The sequence below is a fragment of the Akebia trifoliata genome, chromosome 7 (assembly GCF_017979445.1).
Source record: "Akebia trifoliata isolate Shusen 1 chromosome 7, ASM1797944v1, whole genome shotgun sequence".
Classification (NCBI taxonomy): domain Eukaryota; kingdom Viridiplantae; phylum Streptophyta; class Magnoliopsida; order Ranunculales; family Lardizabalaceae; genus Akebia; species Akebia trifoliata.
The window spans coordinates 30,427,507-30,449,512 of NC_141381.1; the positions used below are offsets into that span (position 1 = coordinate 30,427,507).

At 33.3% G+C, this 22,006-nt stretch overlaps 1 protein-coding gene across 1 annotated transcript; it reads right to left on the minus strand.

Moving 5' to 3' along the window:
• Positions 1-10,603: 10,603 nt before the first annotated feature.
• On the minus strand, positions 10,604-18,023 carry ABCB15 (ABC transporter family protein). Its single transcript, XM_086448333.1, has 7 exons — positions 17,705-18,023; positions 17,571-17,625; positions 17,314-17,492; positions 16,781-17,238; positions 15,480-16,020; positions 13,571-14,479; positions 10,604-12,200 (listed from the first exon to the last, which is right to left on the minus strand). Exons 1-7 carry the CDS (start codon positions 17,942-17,944, stop codon positions 10,821-10,823), a joined length of 3,762 nt encoding a protein of 1,253 aa, XP_086304459.1. The 5' UTR covers positions 17,945-18,023; the 3' UTR covers positions 10,604-10,820.
• Positions 18,024-22,006: the final 3,983 nt, after the last annotated feature.

A 22,006-nucleotide genomic window follows, 5' to 3' on the forward strand; every position in this document is an offset into this window, starting at 1 on the left:
ACACTCGTCTACAGCCATCTCAACACAAGAATTAAAAAAAAAAAAAAGGAAAATTACTTAAAATGCCCTTGTGGAGGGATTTCTTTCTAAATAATTTCTAAATTTTTTATGGTAGCTTGGCAGGATATTTAACAAACTTTTCTTTTTTAAATGGTTCCTCATTATTAACGTCTCACTTCTTTTTTATTTACTGTCGAGTTCATCACTTTTATTTATTATTAAACTCGATACTTTTTATTTACCGTTGAGTTCGCAATTTTTACTGTCAAACTAACCACTATTTATTGTTGAATTTATCACTTTTTATTTATTGTTAAACCCTATACTAGTAAAGTCTACTCATTTTCAATTTTTGAGTTTTTTTTTACTAAAATACATGGAAAGATTAACTAAAAACTTGAGATGACAACTTGTTCAGATGATTTCAACTCAAAAGAACAATTCTTAATTGATTTTCATAAAATGAAAAACTAAGAAACAAATTGAAAAAACCCTAAGATGATTTCAACCTTTATCAAAACTCCTAATTTTAATAACCACGAACCTATTGTCTTCGTCTTCTATAAGTAAATTTTTCACACTCATCTTCAACCATCTGAAAAAAAGTTTAAAGAGATTAGTGCCACACTAACTTTTACTTATAACACCCCTAGGATGTTTGAATTAATTCTATGTTAATATCATATGACTTGGGGTGCTCTTTGTAAAAGTTGGTGTAGCAATAGAATCTCTCAAGTAATTTCATCCATTCTAATCATTGCATATTGGCTTTCTCATGCCAAATTGAAGTGAAGGGTAATGTCATCCATTTCAAAAAGGATGGACTAGTTGCACATCACATAGAATCTGTTAATAGTAGGTTTGGTGTAAATTTTGGAGGAGTTTTGCTAATGATGGGTTCTTTATCTTCAACTTGATTGATAGGCCTGCTTACTTGTGATTTCATTTCGATGGGTCAAAAAAGTCCAGAGCTTTTATGACTTCAGGCTTTAGGTACAATAAATAAAGAAGCCTCTTGGAAAACAATAATGTAAGGTGCTTCTCCCCTGGAGCATTTCCCTAAGTTTTGGGTACTTTCTTAATAATTCATTTAGTAAAATTTTCTTTTCTTAATAGTCTTTGGACCTCATCTCCCACATTTCTCACGATTAAATACCTTAACCGTTCAAATTCATTGTTTTCATAAATAAACAAATTGGATTTTTGGCATCTCAATCGAATTTCAAAGACTCCATTCTGTCGGACATGATGTAAGAAGGAAGAAGAAATCATTTTCAAACATTTTGAAGATGTATGTAAAAAATTAGGGTTTTTTTTTTTTTTTTTAAACTTAATTTTTAAATGAAAATTGATTAAGAATAGTTCTTTTGGTTTGAAATCATCTAAATAAGTCATTGTCTCAAGTTTTTAATTAAACTTGACAATAAATAAAAAGTGGTGAGTTCGAAAATAAATAAAAAGTGGTTAACTCAACAATAAATAAAAAGCGATGAGTTCGACAATAAATAAAAAAGTGATGACTTCACTAATAATGAAGGACCATTACGAAATAAAAAGTTTACTAAATGTCCTATCAAATTATTGTCCAAAAGTTCGAAACTATTTAAAAATAAATCCCTCTATCAAGGTCCATTAAGTAATTTTCCCAATAAATAAGTCTCTCGGAAACCAATGACCTAAGGAACTTCGCCCGTGGAGGATTTCATAATTGGTTGCTAGTCATTTTGTTGCAAGGAAAAATTACTCAGTGAATCTTAATATAGGGTTTTCTTTTTAAATACCTCCAATTTTTTGGGTGTTAATTTAACAAACCAATCAATAAACATTTTTCAATATAAATGCCCTCACACCTTACTGAAAGTTTTTTAAGTACCCAAAATACCTCTTTTGATTTACTTGAGATAGTCAATGACGATTGAAGAATGATTTACTCATAATATTGAAAACTTAGATGTAATTTCTGATTTATTCTAACGTTTTGGGATGTTGAATGACGAACAAAAAATAGTATACTCATAATTTTAAAGTTTTAGATTTAATGTATAATCAAAATCTTTGTTTTACTATTATTATATATGCATGTTGTTAATATCTATCAAATTATGAACTCTTCATTTAAAAATCAACAAAGCGATAAACTTGCTAATGGATTAATTGGATCACCATTTGATTGTTATTGTCATCGATTTGAAAAACATAGAGGGTTATGTCCAACATATCTTCGACCGTAAGTAGTCCATGATTTTAAAACCCAGTATCTCGTTTGTTCTTAAGCCCCACCTCAAGTCATCTCTTCTCAGATGAGTCAAATTGTATAAATCAATTTGAAAATATTTATTAATATAATAATAAATAATTTCATATCGTACGATTAATTAGTAGATGCTCAGTCACAAAATCCTATTATTATGAAGGCAAACATTTAAATCATTAAAAAATAAATTATTTTAGATAAAAAAAAATACTAAATCTGTTGATTAGGCCAAGATTTTGTAATCTCAGCCGATAGTTACATAAAAAAGGATGGGTCATCTAGTGCAATAAATACGCTTCGGAAATAGGATTTTGTACTGAAAATGCCTTTAAAAATTTACCTTTTTTTACCAAAATACCCTCATATGCTTATTCCCAAAGTGTATTTATTGCACCCATGGGACAAACAGATTTTGAAAAAAAAAAAAAATCACATATGAGAGAGAGAGAGAGAGAAATTCAAATATCCCAAATGCATTCTCTGAGTTCATCATTCCATTTTGCAAAACTTGAGATCTCTATAAAATTCGAAAAGCAAAATATAGTCAATCTTTCCAATTTAATGGATCAAACACATTTGAGAACATTATTCTTCTTATTACAACTAAACCACATAATTTTATTGAAAAGGACTAATCAGAAAAAAGCTGATCGATGAAACCACGAAGGTTCAGATTCAAAGTATAAGGGGTGCATAAGATATGAATTCCTCCAACGAGTCATCATCATTGCAAAATACAGAGCATACCTGTACCAGCATCACGTAAAACCAGTCCTGTGGGTATGAAGCCATATCAACATTGTCACAAAATTAACAAAAATAAAATAAAATAAACCACATTACATGTTCAAGAGAGGGGAGGGTCTCACCATGAGTTTTTCATAGAAGTTGATGGTATCAGTTGAATCTTTGGGTGAAAAGTCGATCTTATTTTCTTCGGACAAGAAGTAATTGAAACCCGAAAGATGATTGGGATGTTTTTTAAATGACACTCTCACCCAAAAAATAACCTCATAAGTGCAAACAGTAAATTATAGACTTAGAAGATGTATACACCAAGATGATCCATATGCTTTTCACGACATGAAAAAAATTAAATATGTCAAACGTTTAGCTTCATCAAAAAAAGAGAAAATTCTACAAAGCATGGAATGTTTTTTCCTTGAAAAGAATTTCTGATGTTTCGAAATGTCAAAACCAGTATAGTTTTCTTCTTTAAGGGAATATTTTTTAGGAAAGGAAAATTTTCTAAGTTTCTATACAGGATTTTTTTTAACCACTTTGCCATGAACAACACCAACAAGCCTTATCTCATAGATTTTGGGGCGGCTAAGGCCTCGTTTAGATAGAAAGTAGAAAGTAGTTTTTTTTATTTTATTTTTTAATATAGGATTTTTTACTTTTTAAAAGTAATTTTCTAAAAGAGTGGTGCTGGAGTGACCTCAAGATATGACCTCACATCGCACATACTTATGTGATGAAAAACATTTGGATCTTATCCACTTTCATGTCAACGTGTGCGATGTGAGGTCAAATCTTCAGGTCATTTCAACATTATTCTTTCTGAAGTCAATTCAAACTTAATTTTTAACTTTCAAAAGTGAAAAAGACACTTTTTTGAGTGCATCCAAATGGCACTAAATGAAAATCTTGATTCTCCTTTCCACTTTGTCCAGAGTCAAGTCTTTTATACCACCTCACCAGGAATACAACTAAAATGAAGTTACGTATCTCTAATCATAATCCTAGAATCATAAACCCGCTTCAAATCACTCTCCTTGCAAGTGAAGATCTCACCGATGCAAATAATTTTAATCCATCAGGGACTTGATCGATCAAATTTTCATTTTCTACTTTTTGGAATAAACCATCACCACCCAATTTTCTAAGAAATCATGTATCTTATGCTTCAATGTTTGGCGTTCAAACCATGACTAAGAGAGGATCTAATTGAATAATGACCCAATAGACATCATGCTTAATTCCTACCCAACTAGATGGTACATATAAAAGACTTCACAGAAGAAACTTCTTCTGGTAAAGATCCCATGGAGCCCTGCTTCTAACCTTCAATTTCAAGATTGAAAACCCTGAAGAGTGAAAGAGACTGGAGGGGTCATATATGAAGGGGAATTGGCCGTAACGCTTATCCATGTGGAAAAAACAATCAAAATCTTTCTATATATGGGTGCCAAATCTAATCCATAGAATTCTCCCAGGAATTTGTGATTTTTTTGGATATCAAGGAATGCATGTAATGCCTCCGCCAACTCCCCTTATCCATAGTAGATTGTAGTAGGTAGGTTGGCAACCAAACTCGAGAACAACATGAAGTTAGCAAGTTTGGGTTGAGTCTAGTAGTGTTTAGCTTGTAATCAATTAAATGAATCATGTCCAGATTAGGAACTTCATCTTATTTAACCCATTTAATCATTGTGTCATATTGACCATGTACGACCCAACCCGTATATAATCCATTTACATCATGAAACATAGGTTAAGCATGTTATAATCTTATTGTCCTATGTATACCCAAACCTGATTAAAAGTTTATAAATAGATTAAATAGGTTATAATTGTGTCATACTTGTGGGTTATGGATGTCAACCTTAACATGACACAACCCAACCTCTTTGATAAACGGATTGCATGAGTCATGTCGTGTTACCTATTTAATAAAAGTAAAAGTAAGGTTTGTGCCTAAGGTTTTGACAGAATTGTTAAACAGGTCGGGTTTGATTTGGGTATGACCTTGTTGAAGATCCTTGCACTTAAGGTCATTTTACTGGTCTATAGAGATTCAATAAGTACCTACCAAATAGACATGATTGTTTACCATTGTCTTCAACGTAAGGATTCAATCTACTTCAGCTTTCAAATCTAAAGGCAAGATGAGATTTTCAGGAAGAAATGATTGAATTTTGGATAAAAAAGCCAAGGAATCTCTACAAAGAGTTACTTTGGGTTCCAAGCCTATTTATGTTTGAAAGTTTAAAATCTTTTGTAAGAGTCGTGCCATTGGTGCCCACCATATATATTTGTTCTTGGTGGCTTGGTGCCCACTTCAGCAGAATCTTTAAAAAAGAAGGGAAATTATACATTATACTCTTATCGTGTTACTTGTTACACGTACCATCTTCTCCATATACTACCGAATGATATCCTCAACATCTTCTCTATCCATTCTCTCCTTCTTTTCCACCATCCATCTCTCTCTCTCTCTCTCTCTTCTTCTTATTTATATCTAGAAAAGTTGAACGGGGATTTTAAGTTTCAACGAGAACGAGGGTTTCAAGTTTCAATGGTCTTCTCCTTCTTTAATCGTACTTTATTTAAAAAAAACCTTAGCACCTCAAAAATCAATCGAGTCGAAGTCATCCATATGAAAAAAATTCGTGTTTGTAATCTCTAGTTCGGTATGCCAATACCAAATATACAATAATGATTCAGTATCGGCATATTGATCTGGAGATTTACATAAGAAAGTTTTGTTGGTAGGTACTTATTGAATCCGTTCAGTAGATATATACCGAACAAAAGTTTCTCATGTAAATCTTTGTGTTTGGTATATCAGTATATATCAAATTGGTTTTGTAATGTTCAATAGGTACCTACCGAATCAAATAAAACAAGTTTGATTTTGAACCTACTGAAGTTCGTTTGAAGACTTTTAATAAGTTTAGTGAAACTTTGTGTTTGGTATGCCATTATACATCAAATTAGTTTTATTATGTTTCGTAGGTACTCACGAATCAGCTAAAACAAGTTTGATTTTGAACCTACCAAAGTTCGTTCAATGAATTTTAAGAATTTTAGTAAGTGGGCATAAAGAGTATCATGAAAAATTAGATGGAAGCCATGAGTAAACGGGCACCAAGAGTGAATATAGTGGGCACGAATAGCACGGCTCCTTTTGGTAATGGTCTTGTATTCAAAAGATATGAAGATAAGGCGTTTCGGCTCTCTAATGGACTTGGGCCTAGATAAGAGGGATTATGACTTCTTTGCTCCAAGAACAGCCCAAGCCCAAGTAACACTCAGCTTGTGGGTGCACTTTTGAGGTTTGGGCCGAAAATTAAGGGACAAATTGGAAGCTGAAAATTATGGATTGAAGATAAAATTGTATAGATTAAAATTGTTTACCATAGAATATTTTAAAGGGCGAGTTTGGTTCGAATTGGTAGATTTGGATTCCTATTTTGGTTTAATCAAAGATCGGAATCAGATTAAGGAAATTGAGTTTCAGAATTTGGTTAAACTAATTTTGCAAGCTAATTTCAGATTCTAGAATTATAATATTATTTTGTTGACCCTATTTTCACAGTTGCATTATAAAATTTTATATATCTAAGCACAAAAGTATCACAATAATGCAAAAAACAATTAGAGAAAAGGGTCCAACTAATGTATTTTGATTGTGGGAGAGTTGCTTTTACAATCTAAATAATGTATTATTAGATTTGAGAACTGGATTATGGGAAAAAACAGATTCTAGAATCAGAACCAAACGCAATCTTCAGTTAGATCAACTTCAGTCATTGGATATGCAATTGGTGTCAAACTTTTGAGCATCTAAATAAATCACCATAGTCAAAGTCTTATTCCTGTATTTTGAGTTTTCCATTTGAGTGATTTATTTAAAACCCATCATTTATTAATTTAGGAGTGATCATTATAGAAGTCCATGGGCCTAACTCATCGTTACAAACCTGGCTTGTAAGGTGAGAATTGCCCCAGGTTTATACATAGCCCAAGATCTTGATACCCAGACGATGGGGGACTGTCTCTCACATTCCCCCTCATGTGTAACGCGTCTCCTACATTCCTATGGTTAGGTGCTCTGACACTATGTAGAAGTCAATGGGCCTCACTCATCCTCAAAAACTGGCTTGTAAGGTGAAGATTGCCCTAGGTTTATATGTAGCCCAAGGTCTTCATACCCAGGTGATGGATCGGGGATTGTCGCTCACATTCTCCCTCACGTGTAACATGTCTCCTACATCCTTGTGATTACCCACTCTGATACCATATAGAAGCCCATGGGCCTAAATCATCCTAAAAAACTAGCTTGTAAGGTAAGGATTGCCCCCAGGTTTTATATATAGCCCAAGATCTTAAAACCCAGGCGATGTGGGACTATTGCCCACACTCATATTTGTTTAATCTAACCACTTTATTTTCTAAGAATCGTCGATTTGCACATTTGCTTATTGGTTTTTTATTTATTTTTATACAAATGGTTAAATGTACCGATAGACTTGTCATTGTTAAGTCATCCACATTTTTAAGAATGTATTGTTTTCTAAGTTTGTTTCTTTAATCTTTTCGATCATTGTAGTCATGAATCCAACATTTGTATTTTTGCCCGAATTTCAGCTTCATAAAGTTCAAATATATATATATTTTTTTTTTCTGTATCTTTTAGCTTTTAACAGTCTAGTTACAGTTTTAAGAACAAGATATTTAACTTCTCCACCCTAAGATATAATAAAATTAAGATAACAAAATGAGCATTTTGAAATACTTTCCTATCATCAATTTAATTAGACATTAATGGAGTATTAGATAAGATGTGCCAGAGCATCTTTTACTAAAGATGTGCTCTCATCTTTAATTAGTTAAAATCAGAGTTTAGTTCTAATTAAACTATTGGGTTCCATAAGATATATTAGTTAGAGTTTAGTTCTAATTATAATCAAGGGAAAAGGTTACATGGACTGAAGTCCACATTTGAGTCATTTGAAAGAAGAAAAAAATTATAAAAAAAAAAATTGGATTAGATCTTGAGTTTGAAAATGAACGGCCAGTGAACTCCCAGATTTAAAATTTAAATCTACTGGTGAAAAATAAAATCCTTTTTTAATTTTATTGTTTTGAAAGTTCATAAAATTTCATGCTCTACATGCATATGGCACCTAATGGTCCACAAAGATAGATGGTCTTCGGTCCATATAATCCCATCTCTTATATCAATAGAACTACTCTAATTTCTCTAATAATCAATATAAATCCAACACTTCAAAAGTAATTAATCACTAACCATCTCTCATATATGGTCAAAATCATGGACCCAATGTGATCCACCACCATCGAAGATTTAATCTATCCTCAATATTAACAAAGTTTGATCTAGAATGCTTTTTTGCAATATATAGGAATATATCAAGTACACGAGGAATTGTGTGTGAACGAGAATTACGACGTACAACATTTAGTTACACCTAATGAATGTGAGCGCACGATGATCTAATGTCTATATCAAGTACTCATACTCTGTGGTGGATTTATTGTGAAGGGTCCTCAGTCCTTTCGCACTACATAAATCTATATGTATAAAGGTCTCTGGGCATGGTGGGGAGAGGACCATCTTCATCATCACCAGGAGTGACATAAAAAGAAAAAAATAAAAAACAAAAACAAAAAAGAGTACACATAGAACCCCTGTGCACATGCAATGAGAGCTTTATCATACGGGCCAAGCGTTTCAACTCCCTCAATCATTTATCTTTTCTCCCTTATTTAGCTCTTTTGCCCTTCTTGTATTATTGGCTCCAAGTTACAACTACGTTCACATGGCAATTGAGAGTACCTCCTTTTAATTAGGACCAACTCAATAACCTCTATTCAAGTCTAACTTTGAAACGGGGCACGCTGCTTCAAAATTTTGAAGGAACCCTCTTCTTTAGAAGACACGTGGTGTTTTGAATTTATTTCATGCCCATACATTTCTACCAAAATTTGAAATAGCTCATTAGAAATGCCATGCGTATTCCAATGGAGAGGGTTCCTTCAAAATTTTGAAGCGGGATAGCAGCTTCAAAGTTCTTCCCCTCTATCCTAATTCTTTAATATCTCAAGTTCCACATTTCCAAGACATTTAATTAGTATGGGTCTGCTGCCCATTACTCATGAATAATGACTGAGTCGTTTTTTGGTCACAGTGTTCACAGACTCCTCAATGCTTGCCATGTCAAGCATACAATGGTAGTTTTGTAACTATCAAGGGTACTTTTGTAAATTACGAATGATATTTGATACACGTGGGTACCTGTGATTGGTGGATCCCGAATTTCTATGAGCAATTTTTTTTTTCTTAATCTATGTAACATGAAATCCAACGATTAAGATTTATATGTATCTCAAATATTTACTTATATCTTGGTTAAATCTCAACCATTGTATTTTGTATTTAAACAGTTGAGATCATGAATTTTTCCATAAGTCACTCTTCACAAGTCACCAAGTCGTGACCTTAATTTTTGGGATAACTACTTGCATGTTACAAGTTGTTGACTTGTCCATTGATGCAACCCCGCCTAAGAAGGATATTTTATTTATTTATTATTATTATTAAATTTCTTTTTAAATACTATCAATTTATCTTATGTTTGTGGAGGAGTCTTTGTAATATCCTTCAATTTGTATTATAATTCTTTAAGTATTGATGTCAATAAATAAAATAAAAAAAATATAAACGAGTCGTGTCATCACGCAGTCATGGCACGCGGTTGGGTGCACAGCTAACGTGACAAGGGCACAGAACCATAGATCATTTTCATTGGGATACAAAAAAAAACAAAGATGTGCGATTCTGTGCCCTTGTCATGTCAGCCACATACCAAGACCTCGTGCATTCATCATTATTTATTTTAAAAAAGTAGGTCTTTTGTGGAAGAGTCATGCTGGAGTGACCTCAAGGTTGTACCTCATATCTCACATCATAATGTGAAAGTGTGTAGGAACTAGGAACCATAGACACTTTATGTCAAGATGTGGGATATTGGGCACAATCTTGAGGTCATTTCAACATTTTTCTTTATGGAAAGACTCATATTTCTTAAAGATAAAGATTGGTTCAATGGAATTAATACACTTTTTCTTGGGAATCCCTTACATCATAATGGTCATGTTAAATGAGAGCTTTAATACGTGGGTGCGTTGGAGGTTAGCATTTTCCTTAAAAAGAATCTTATAGATTGAAGAAACGATTTCGAAGAAAAAGAATGAAAGATTTTCCTTCACAAGGTTGAAAACAAAGGTGTATATGGTCATTGGGTCTTGTCAATTTTTAGATTAAGCATCTGCGGTACATTTATAAAAATAAAAAAATAAAAAATTTAGGGTATTTTCGATACAAATTTCAATTTACCAAGTGTGTTTATTGCACTTTAAGGTGTGCCCTAAGAAGACCCATAGTCATTTTATGTTTTAGTCTCTCATGAAAATTGAACTTAAGGTGTATGTATATTCAATATGGGCTTACAAGGAGATATCTCCAATTTTCACCAAACTTGAGGGGTTAACTCAGATAACTTATTATATAATAATAATAATTTTTTTATCCAAAACCACTGTAGTTATAGATAACTTATTTGTCTTTCTCAGTTACTAATCAACAACATGCAGCAACAGAAGAGGACAATGTTCTTTCCTTTATCTATTTCTCTTTTTTATTAAATATATAAATATATTGTCTCATTATTCCATTTTTTTTTTTTGTTGTTGTGGGGAACACCCCCCCGAATTCGCCGCAAAGCATCTAATCATCGCCCACTAGTTTTACAGATTAGTTGGTGTTGGTGTTGGGTGTCCTTTGCAGACTTACGAGTCCAAAATAAGTTCCAGTGGGCCCTCTCTCCATGAGTGACACGTGGGTCCCTCTCTCCACCACTGCTCCTTTATCCAACACAGCAATCAGATCACAGTTCTGTATCGTACTCAATCTGTGGGCCACAACAACACTCGTACGGTCCACCATCACACGCTCCAACGCCTCTTGGACAACTTTCTCGGACTGACTATCAAGGGCGCTGGTCGCCTCGTCCAACAACAATATTGCTGGATTTTTCAGTATAGCTCGGGCTATCGCAATACGTTGCTTCTGTCCTCCTGATAGTTGCACTCCACGGTCCCCACACCATGTGTTGTACCCATCTTTTAGTCCAGCGATGAAATCGTGAGCGTTAGCTGCCCTCGCCGCGTTGATGATTTCCATTTCATCGACATTATTAGATGTTCCATAAATTATATTCTCTTTGATTGTGCCCGCAAACAATGTCGGTTCTTGACTAACTAATGCAATGTGTTTCCTCAAGTTTCTAAGATGATAGGTTCGAATATCTCTACCATCGATCTTCACAATTCCTTTCAAGGGATCATAAAATCTCTCAATTAGACCGATGATTGTCGATTTTCCAGACCCACTCTGACCCACTAATGCCGTTGATTTACCGGCTTCAAGTTTGAGAGAGAACCCATTGAAAATTATCACATCGGGTCTAGCGGGGTATGCAAAATGGACTTCACGAAGCTCTATGTGACCGATTATTTTCTCGGGTTGGTGGCCTTCTAGATCTTCTGGTTCGATTCGTGTATATCGATCGAGTATAGCAAAGACAGATCCAACCGCATTGGCACCCTTGGCTAGATCGGTTGTCATACTTCCCGCATCGGCAATTACACGACCAGTGCTAACTAAGACCATGAAGGTTTGAAAGAGTTCTTTGCCTGTAATGTATCCTTGCCCAACTAACTTACCACCATACCAAAAATCAAGGGCCCAAGTACATGACATGAGGCTTTGAGACAAACCAAGGCCAATTCCAGCATACCATGATTGTCGAATGCTCTCTCTTCGCGGACCTTCTTGGGCTCGATCCAACATTTCAAGAATTCGAGCTTGGGACGAGAAGGCAGTAACGGTTCGGAGGTTATTGACTGCTTCAGCTGCTAATTTACTGCTTTCATCTTGGGATTTGATTGCCTTTCTTGACATACTCTTTAGTAAGACACGTCGAACATAGAAGCAAACGATGATCAACGGTTGTACGGCCATCATTACGATAGCCAGTCTCCACGCGATGATTAGACCTAATGTCGCGGCGATGATTACTGCAGAGATTGTCTGGACAATAAGAGACATTCGATCACCCACTAATGATCTCACCTACAAAATCAAAACCAATCTAATACGTTATCTGCTGCTGAAAAGAGTGAGTGAGAACAATTACATCAATTGCCGCCATATGAGTAAATAACAAAGGGTGCATCCACAGAATAAAATGTGTATAGAAAATGTTTGCCCCAGAACGGAGAAAATAATTTTTCCAAAAATCAATCACTAATAAATTTATTTTCCCAATTCTTCAAAATATTCACTGTTGTGTTCTAGAAAAGAAGTGGCTTTTTATCCACAAACTGACAAGAGAGGAAAACCCATAAGTCCTAGTTATCAGCAAAGTTTTTCTAGGGATCAGTTTCAATAGGTCAAACATAAACTAATTTTTCAAAAAAAAATAATTATATTAATTTACATATTTTCTTGATCTAAGAAAATCCCCATTAATGACAAGTAGATCAAGACCCTGCATGTCTTCCAAGTGCCTCAGTAATAAAAAACTGTAGTTGCTGTCTACAGTGCTAATCAAAGTATTGGTCGTTCACAAGTCAAAGAGCTAACTAATAAACAATTTAGTCAAACAGAGACTAAATGGGTAAATTAGAAATATTTTACTTCTCACCATAATAATAGGTATAATAATTTAACATTGATAATGAAATTATATATATATATATTGAATTGGTGGACCCAATAGAGAGTATGCCACGTTTTCAGAGACATTAGGACTGTCAATGTTGGGCTATTGCATGGTTTGGTTGAACACCTAACATGGTCCTAAAGATAGTGGCCTTCTACCATAGAATAGCCATGTGTTCCTAACTGCCTAAGTCAACTAAATCCTAAGTGGTCGAAATCATTTGGAACTGTTTGATACTATTTTTCATCAAAACAAAGGTACAATCTTTGTCCTTACCGAATTTTTTTTATTTAAAGTTAAAAATATATTTTACATCTAATTATACATAATATACATTTGTAAAGATTAATGATATAATCTGACGCTCTTTTTTTTAATGCCCCCCGTATGCTTCTTGTGTATCCTGAAGCAAATGATCTACACGATTCTGTGATTAGAGGGGGGGAAGGGGGGGGGGGTATGAAAAAAGAGCGTCAGATTATCACGACTCGTTTGTAAAATATAATTGTTAATCGGACTAGTCTAAATTGTAAATTGTTAGACCCTAACTAGGCTCAAATTTATTCAATTGTAAAATTGTGAAACCGATGATACCTTTGTCAGATCAAAATCAGGGCACTAACTCTTGTTTTTTGGATCAGGTCATTCTAAAACTTCTAATCCATATATTGAAAAATGTTTGACTCTCATTAGAGCCTCTGATCGCTCCCCTTTCTCCTACAATTACTTTCTACTTTGCGTATAAATGAAATCTAAGAGAGAGAGAGAGCTAGCTTACCACATTAGCATCGTTGGCGAGTCTAGAACAGATAGCACCACTAGAATTCTCATCCTTATCGAACCATCCTACTTCAAAGGTTAAAATCTTAGACAACATCCTCTCTCTAACCCTCTTAGTCAAATATTCTCCCATGGCCGCGAAACTATAATGCTGACTTATATTAATCACAAACGAGAATACAGCCAACGCCGCGAAGCACAACGAGTAGGCCATCGTCTTTCGTTTGATCTCATCATGATCCGGCAAAAAATAAACGGATATCATGCTTCCCATCACAAAAGCGTATAATGGCTGAATAGCACCGAATAACACCGCACTTACGCACCCCAAACTCGCATGTTTCCACTCGGGAATATTCAAAAGCAATAATCTCCAAAACGAAGGAATTGACAAATCTTCTTCACCTATTGTTTTATTATCAACTCGTCTCATTGACTCTGAGTTGGCCGAACTGGATCGACTCATTAAAGAGAGTCTACGACTACTAGAACCTCGACTACTGTTGTTATTTCCATCTTTGTTCGCAATATGGGACAACGGGCGGTTATCCTCCTCTTCTAATGTTTTAGTTTTCTTCTCTCTTTGTTGGAATCGAACGAGTGACGAGTACAACCCGTTTTCATCTCGGATTAACTCTTCATGGGACCCGGTCTCCATTACCTCCCCATTTTGAACCACAGCAATCAAATCTGCATTTCGAATTGTTGATAAACGGTGAGCGATTACAATTGTGGTTCGACCCAGTGACGCGTTATCGAGTGCTTCTTGAACGATTCTCTCTGATTCCGAGTCTAACGCGCTTGTTGCTTCATCTAAGAGGAGAATTCGAGGTGCTTTTATCACTGCTCTTGCGATTGCGATTCTCTGTTTCTGTCCTCCTGACATCTGTACTCCTCTTTCACCAACCTATAAAATTAATTAAACAATAAATCAAATCAAAAAGTTAGGTTTGCTGGATTTCTTCTTCAATTAAGAGAGCTGATATTGGCACTCCAAATTTTACTTTTTACACACCTAATTTCTTAAATTATTTATTTCCCCCAATTAAAGATTAAAACATTCTTCAAACATCATAATAAATATTATAAAAAAAAAGAGAGATTTGGCTCAAATTATAATATCAACATTATAACACTCATGCAAACAATTTTAGTAAATTCTTAAAACTAGAAATCAAACTAGACAAAAAAAAAAAAAAAAAAGATATTTACAAAAACATACACAACTTTTGTTCTAATTACAATTTCAGTACACTGTTCAATTTATTCAGAAAAACATACACAAGGTATGTTGTTCACTTTTATGTATCTACAAACCATGGTTTTAAATCTCATCCAAGACCGAGATGACTCGTCCGATACGTCTTGATATTGTCCACCAACAAAATGGATAGACAAGTCAAACATATCGGACAAGATTTAAAATTACAGTTCATTTTTCTCATTGTTGAACAAGACGACTCAAACGTATCGAAAAACTCATCCAAGACGACTCGGGCTTAGACATGGATGAGACATCAGAACGAGTTTTAAAACCATACTATGAACTCATAATTTTAAAAGTGACGACCTTAAGAATTCGTAGACACATAAAGAGTCTATCGAAACCAAAATTTCAGCATATCCAGTGAACGATATGGAGATTCACCTAGAGAGAGAGAGAGAGAGAGAGAACTTCTATTGGCACCCCGACTTTTACTTATTAATCATTCACTTATTTTCTTCATTTTTAATGGGGCATAACGAGTAAAAGATGGGGTGCCAATAGCAGTTCTCATAAATTAATTAACTAATTAATTAATATATAAAAAAAATGTATGATGCTGTGGGTTGTTAGATTTTTTTTTTCTTTAATTAATTCTTTAAGCTAAAAGACAAAAGGAGAATCAAAGAAACAGAACACAAACCTTAGTATCGTATCCTTGTGGAAGCTGAGAGATGAAGCTATGAACATTAGAAGCTTGAGCTGCAGCTATGACTTCTTCCATGGAGGCATCTTCTTTACCAAATAAAATATTCTCTTTAATTGAGGTTGCAAACAAAGCTGGTTCTTGACTCACTAAACCCATTTGAGATCGAAGCCATTTGAGTTGAAGTTTATTAATGGAGACCCCATCAAGGAGAATCTCTCCTCCAAGTGGATCATAAAATCTTTCAATCAAACAAATTGCTGTAGATTTTCCAGAACCACTTCCACCAACCAATGCTACTGTCTTTCCAGCTGGAATTTTTAGGTTAAAATCTTTGAAGATTATGTTATCTGGTCTTGATGGGTACGCGAATACCACTTTGTTAAATTCAACCTCCCCTGAAACGCTTTGTAAAATCTCACCTTCCATGTTTGAAGAATCTATTTTTGGTACTCGATTTATTACCTCCATTATTCTTTCTCCAGCTGAAAACGCTTCTGAGAAGTACTTCACGTTTGAAAGTCCACTTCCAAGTGCACTAAAATGTCAAAAACAGAGAGATACCCATTAACGATTGTGTGAAAAATTAAAGAAATTAAAGATTTCCCGTTAATTATTTCAGCTAGAAATAGAGAAACAAAAGTTCCCAAAGATCAATTTTTATTAGTTAAATAGAGAAAATAATAATAAGTAGATACCCACTAAAGATTTCTTTGAGAAAAAATCAACCATTTTGGTTAAAAATTGAAAATGAAAAAGATATCCAAATATAAGCTTCTGAGAAGTACTTAATCTTTGAAAGTCCACTACCAAGTGCACTAATTATTGACAAGAAAAAGATGAAAAAAAAAAATATATTAAAAACAAAGAAAAAGAAGATACCCATTAACGATTTTGTGAAAATTTAAAGAAATTAAAGATTACCCATTAATAATTTCAACTAAAATTGAAGAAAAAAAACATCCCCAAGACCAATTTTGATTGCTTAAATAGAAGAAAAAAAATCATTTAAAACAAAGATACCCATTAACGATTTTGTTATAAATTAAAGATTACCCATTGATAATTTCAACTAAAAATAGAGAAACAAAAGATCCTAAAGATCAGTTTTGAATTTTGATTGCTTAAATAGAGAAACAAAACAAAAACGACTTCTTTGAAAACAAATCTTTAAAAACAAAGATAATAAAGATATCCCATTAAAAACAAATCTTTAATAGCTATTTCATAAAAACAAAATCAACAAAAAAACAAAAAAAGACAAACCCATTAAAGAATAAAGATTTAGAGAGATTTACAGGCCACCAACTGCAATGGAAGCTCCAACAGCAAAAACAGTTCCACCTTTTGCACCCTCATACATAACCATTCTACTACTGTACCAACACATGAAAGACCAAACTGCAAAGGTAACACCATTGCTTCCAATAGCAAACCCTTTAGCCAAACCCTGCTTCAACCCTAATTTCACTGAACCTTGAAGCGCTTCTGAGAATTCAACCATGATTTTGCTTTCTCCAACAAAAGAATAAACCGTTCTTATAGAAGAGATTGCCTGCTCTGCTATTGTACCAGCTTTATTATACTCCTCTCTCATCTTCCTCGCCAACCCCATCAAAATCCTACCGTACATCAAACCAGGGATGATCAAAAGCACCACAAATGGGAATCCCACCAAAGCTAGTTTCCACACTAGGAGAAACGCTGCTATGTAGCTTCCAACGAACATGGCCACGTTCATCACGAAATTTGGAAGCTGGTATGAAATCATGAACGTTAGATGGTTAAGAAGTAGATATAATTATGTAAGCCATTAAGGACTGAATCATACCTTTTCACTTAGAACGTCTTGTATGACAAGGCTGTCGTTGGAGACGCTTGTAACCACTTCCGAAGTACTCGCCACTTGTAGATCAAAGTATCCAACGTCTTGCCTCAACACCGCTTGCAGATAACTTGTTCTCAACCTTGAGGCTTGTCTCTCCCCTGTTCTTGTCCAGCAATACCCCTCTAAAAATTCATTAATTCTCATTAAATCCTTCCACCAAAAAATTCAAAAAAAAAAAATCACAAAAAATCTGAGCTTACCCAAGAAACACACAGAAAAAATCCCACAAGCCATGTACAACAGATTCACAGCATTCTGCAATAGGGCAAGTTAATCAAACGGCCTAAATTAAATTTAAAAATAAAAAAACAGAGAGAAAATTTTGGAGAAATACTGAGTTGATGTTATGGCGAAAGACATCAGGATCAGATGTTGATGATCCATCAAAACTATTCATAAATCTGCTAGTGAGGAACAACATGACAGGTGTACCAAAACCATCACCAATAGAACCCATAAAGCCAAGAATCATCAAAAACAAATCTGCTCTGTCTGCATGCATGAAGATCGAACGGTAGGAACCCATACTGTCCTTCTTCTTCTTCGTACTACTCATACCCACTGAATCACCCATGTCTTTTTTTTCTGAAAAAAAAAAAAAAACAAAAAACCTTCAAATCTTCTGTTTACGGAAATCCCAATCGTTTTTTCTGGTTTTTTTTTTAAAAAAATCTCTTTCCCCGAGAAGATTAACAGCAGATCCCCAGAATACGTGGGGCTACTTATAGAAACATAAGTTTGTTTGATTTACTAGACCTGTATTCTGGTATATAAGACATATGTTTCCAATTTTATTCCATGTAGTCGGTTTTATTTTATTATAGTACAGTTCAATGAAGGTGTGTGCTGTGATGAGAGATCACGATTGACTTTATTCTAAAAATCGTCAGTGATGACGTTTTGTTTGACAATTTTAAAAAGACTATTCTACCCTTATAAGATGTACGGTAGAGATGACTTATAAAGTGTAAATTTTTCAACAGATCTGTGTTTCAAAGACGAAGATAGTCTGCTATGCCAATTAGTAAGCCAGGATTGCGGTTTGATACCGCTTAATCGAAATAGTCGGGTTAGTCTCCGGTTAAGTTAGGTAAGATTCTCGAATCTTAACCGCTTATTCGAAATAGTCGGGTTAGTCTCCGGTTAAGTTAGGTAAGATTCTCAAATCTTAATAGCTAGTCTTACTAAGTTAGTAAGGATTTCACCCTTACTAACTTAGTCCTTGGACTCATCTTGTGGCATCGGGAAAAAAAAAAACATGATCTCATGCTTTACGATTATCGAGGAAATAATTCATTATATGAATGAAAAAAAATATTATTCACTGTTAAATCTTAGAGATATTTACGAAAATATGAACAACTTTTGACAAATTCATGATTCTGACTCACTGTTTATATTAATTATCAAAACGTGAACGATAACGAATTCGGAAGTTTTTAAAATGACTACTTCGTAGGTTCAATGATTATTTCACTTTGAACCTGTGAAATTATCGCTTTAAACATGTGAAATAGTCACTTCGTTCTAAATATTTTTTAAGTAAAATGTAACGGTTCACATTTTGATAATTAAAATGAAAGTCATTGAATCGTAAATAACTCATTTTTCAGCTCACTTTCATAAGATTTAGAGGTCTGTGATGTTTTTATTTGATTGCTAATATGAAAATAATTTGAGTAAAACTGCTTGTTAAGGATTAAAATCTTACTAAATTAATAAGGAAAGTGTTTTTCCAAATATTATTACTAGAGTATAAGTCGTTGCCCAATCAATCTTTCAATCCTAACACAAAACCTATAGATTTACTCGTAAAACTAAGAGTTTAAAAAATTAAAACTTTTTAAGAATTGAATCATTGAATCAGCCCGAACTCCCAAACTTGAAATTAATAAAACTCAATAATATCTTTTTTAAATTATTTTATAAAAGTTATCAAAATTGTGTGGCCTGCATTGTTTGGCATTTCGATCATGTTCTTTGATGACACTAGGTGGGCTATAAGAAACTTTTTTGAATAAGAAAAGTGTTTTTCTTTCCCAAAATTAAGTAGATATTCTAACCTAACCTCACACTTTGTACCATTGACATGGATCATTAAATTTTTCTTTGAATCAATTTCCAAGATGCTAAATTTGATGATCTTTTTCACATCAAACTATTGTTACTCTTTAAAAGTGTCTTGAACTATACATGAATTGGGCCCCTAAAAATTAATTCGATACAGTTTATATGATCAAATTAATTCAAAGTTCTAAAGGTTCCAACTAGCTTAATGGGTTAAGCTTATGGTGATGGTACTATAGACCAAGGTTCAAATCTCGCCTTCGCTGAGTGACTGATATTATTATAAGATAATTTGATATTTTTGTTTCGATTATTTTTCCCTCAATCTAACTCCCTTTACGTCTCGTATATGTTTTGTTACTGTTTTCGCTGAAAAATCTTATATGATGTGAGATGTTTTGGATTAGATACATTATTAACAACTTCAATGAAATATAACATGGAATCTAAACAGGTTAACATGGAATTATAAGATGACACTTCTTCAATATCAAATTGAATGAAATAACAAAACTTCATATCTAACATGTGTGTTTTGGATTTTGAGAATCTCATAATTTTTTATCTACCATGGATTGAGGATGAACTTTTTCTGATTGTAGTATTTGTGGAGTTTATTGTTAAATTTTTAGGGTAGATTTGTGTTAATTTTTTAATAAAAGCAAATGTGGGAAATTAAGGTTTTCATTTGATTATTATAGTGGATGAAAGAGGGCTTGAGATTTGGTAAATAACCAATAAGACTGGAGAAGGATAAGAGCCCTTCTCCATGTTTAATTGCTAAGAAATGGGAAATTGGGTTTCAATTTGGAGCACTCACTAAATTTATTCCATATTTCCTCAAGGGTACATGAAATTCACTCGTTGATGTAGCATGTGTCAAAACCATGAATCTTTTTCTTCGGGATACACAAGGAAAAAGATCTATGATTTTATACACAAATCTACGTCAACCGTGAAAAGAGTGAAAAAGATAGATGAAGTGGGGATCTGGGAGCACATGCGTTTTGATTATTTCAGGAAGTTAAATCGACTTTGAGATAAAAAGTGGATGTTCTTATTGAAATAGTGTAGATTAAGTACTCCAAGTGCAGTGTTGTAACAAAATAATAAAATCTCGAAAGTCTAAAGTCGATCGACGAAGATTATGTAAAAGTGAACCAAAACACGTGTGAGGTGAAAGAATATTAACCTAAACTATGAAATCAGATGATTTTCCACACTTTTGTATAGAGTAAAAATTAAAATATTTAAAACATAAATTAAAAAGCGTTAAAGCATCGTGATCCATTTAAAAATAGCAATTTTATTCCATTCAACTTTTCTTTCTTAGTTAGTTTCGAATAAATATTATTCATAATCGAATGATATACCAATTAAACAAAAATATTATTTCAATCATTCACATATCATAGAAATTCTCTAAGCAATCAGTGTAATATTCATCTACAATGAAATAAGAAAAAATTTCAATTATTTAATGAGAAAATTAAATAAAAAAAAAAATTCATAAAAAAGTTATAGGTATGAAATCAAATCAAAATATTTAACTAACCTTTAAATAAATTAAAAAATATTATAATTAACCAACCATCATCAAAACAAAAAAAATCACAACATTTAAACTTCATCCTTAGTCCTAGTAGGATTTTAGTTAACACTCTTTATAGAAGAATTCATTAAAAAAATTTTATTAAAACCTAAAATTAGAGAGGGATAGAAATTGGAGGAGGAGAAAAATAACATAAATAATAGAATGTAAGAAATATCGAGTTTCGAGTTCAACATTTTAATTGTTGAGTTTGAATTTTTTTTTTTTTAAATTGTTGAACTCAACAATAAATCAAAATTGTGAGCACGACAATCAAAGTGTTGAATTCGACATAAATAAAAATTAGTGAGCTTGACATTGTATAAAAAAATTTGAATCTCAACTTCGTTCTTCATTTTTATTATAATTCATCAAAATAAATAAATAAAAATACTCACCATTGAAAAACCTAAGTATGTGAAAAAGATTTAAAAAAGGGATAATTTAAGTATTTAAAAAACATTATAAACTGAGATAGGGACCATTAATAAATAAAAAATTTACTAAATGGATTATCAAGCAACCACCCAAAACTCAGGGGCTAATCAGAAAAAAAATTTCTCCACAAGGGTCCTTTATGTAATTAAAAAAAATGCCTTAGTATCAAATTCTGTCTGTGGAGGGAACTGTACTGAAAATATCGCTTTACTACAAAATCGTAGTTACTGTTTTTTCGCGTGGTACCACATGAAGTGGATTCCGTTTTCATTCCTTTTAGGGAAAGTTTCCGTGCGTGTGGATAGCAACTATAGATGCTTTATCACTCGTATCTCGAGGAAAAACATCTATGATTCCCATGCACTTTCACGTCAGGGTGTGTGCGGTGAGGTTAACTTGAGGTCATTTCATCATTCTTTTTCTTTGTTTGATTAAAAACTCAAAATGAAAATATCTTTATCAAAATTTTGATAAAGATCACCAAAGATGAGTAATGTAGCTCTTCTGGAATTTGGATTTTGGGAGTCTTTATCAATTTGT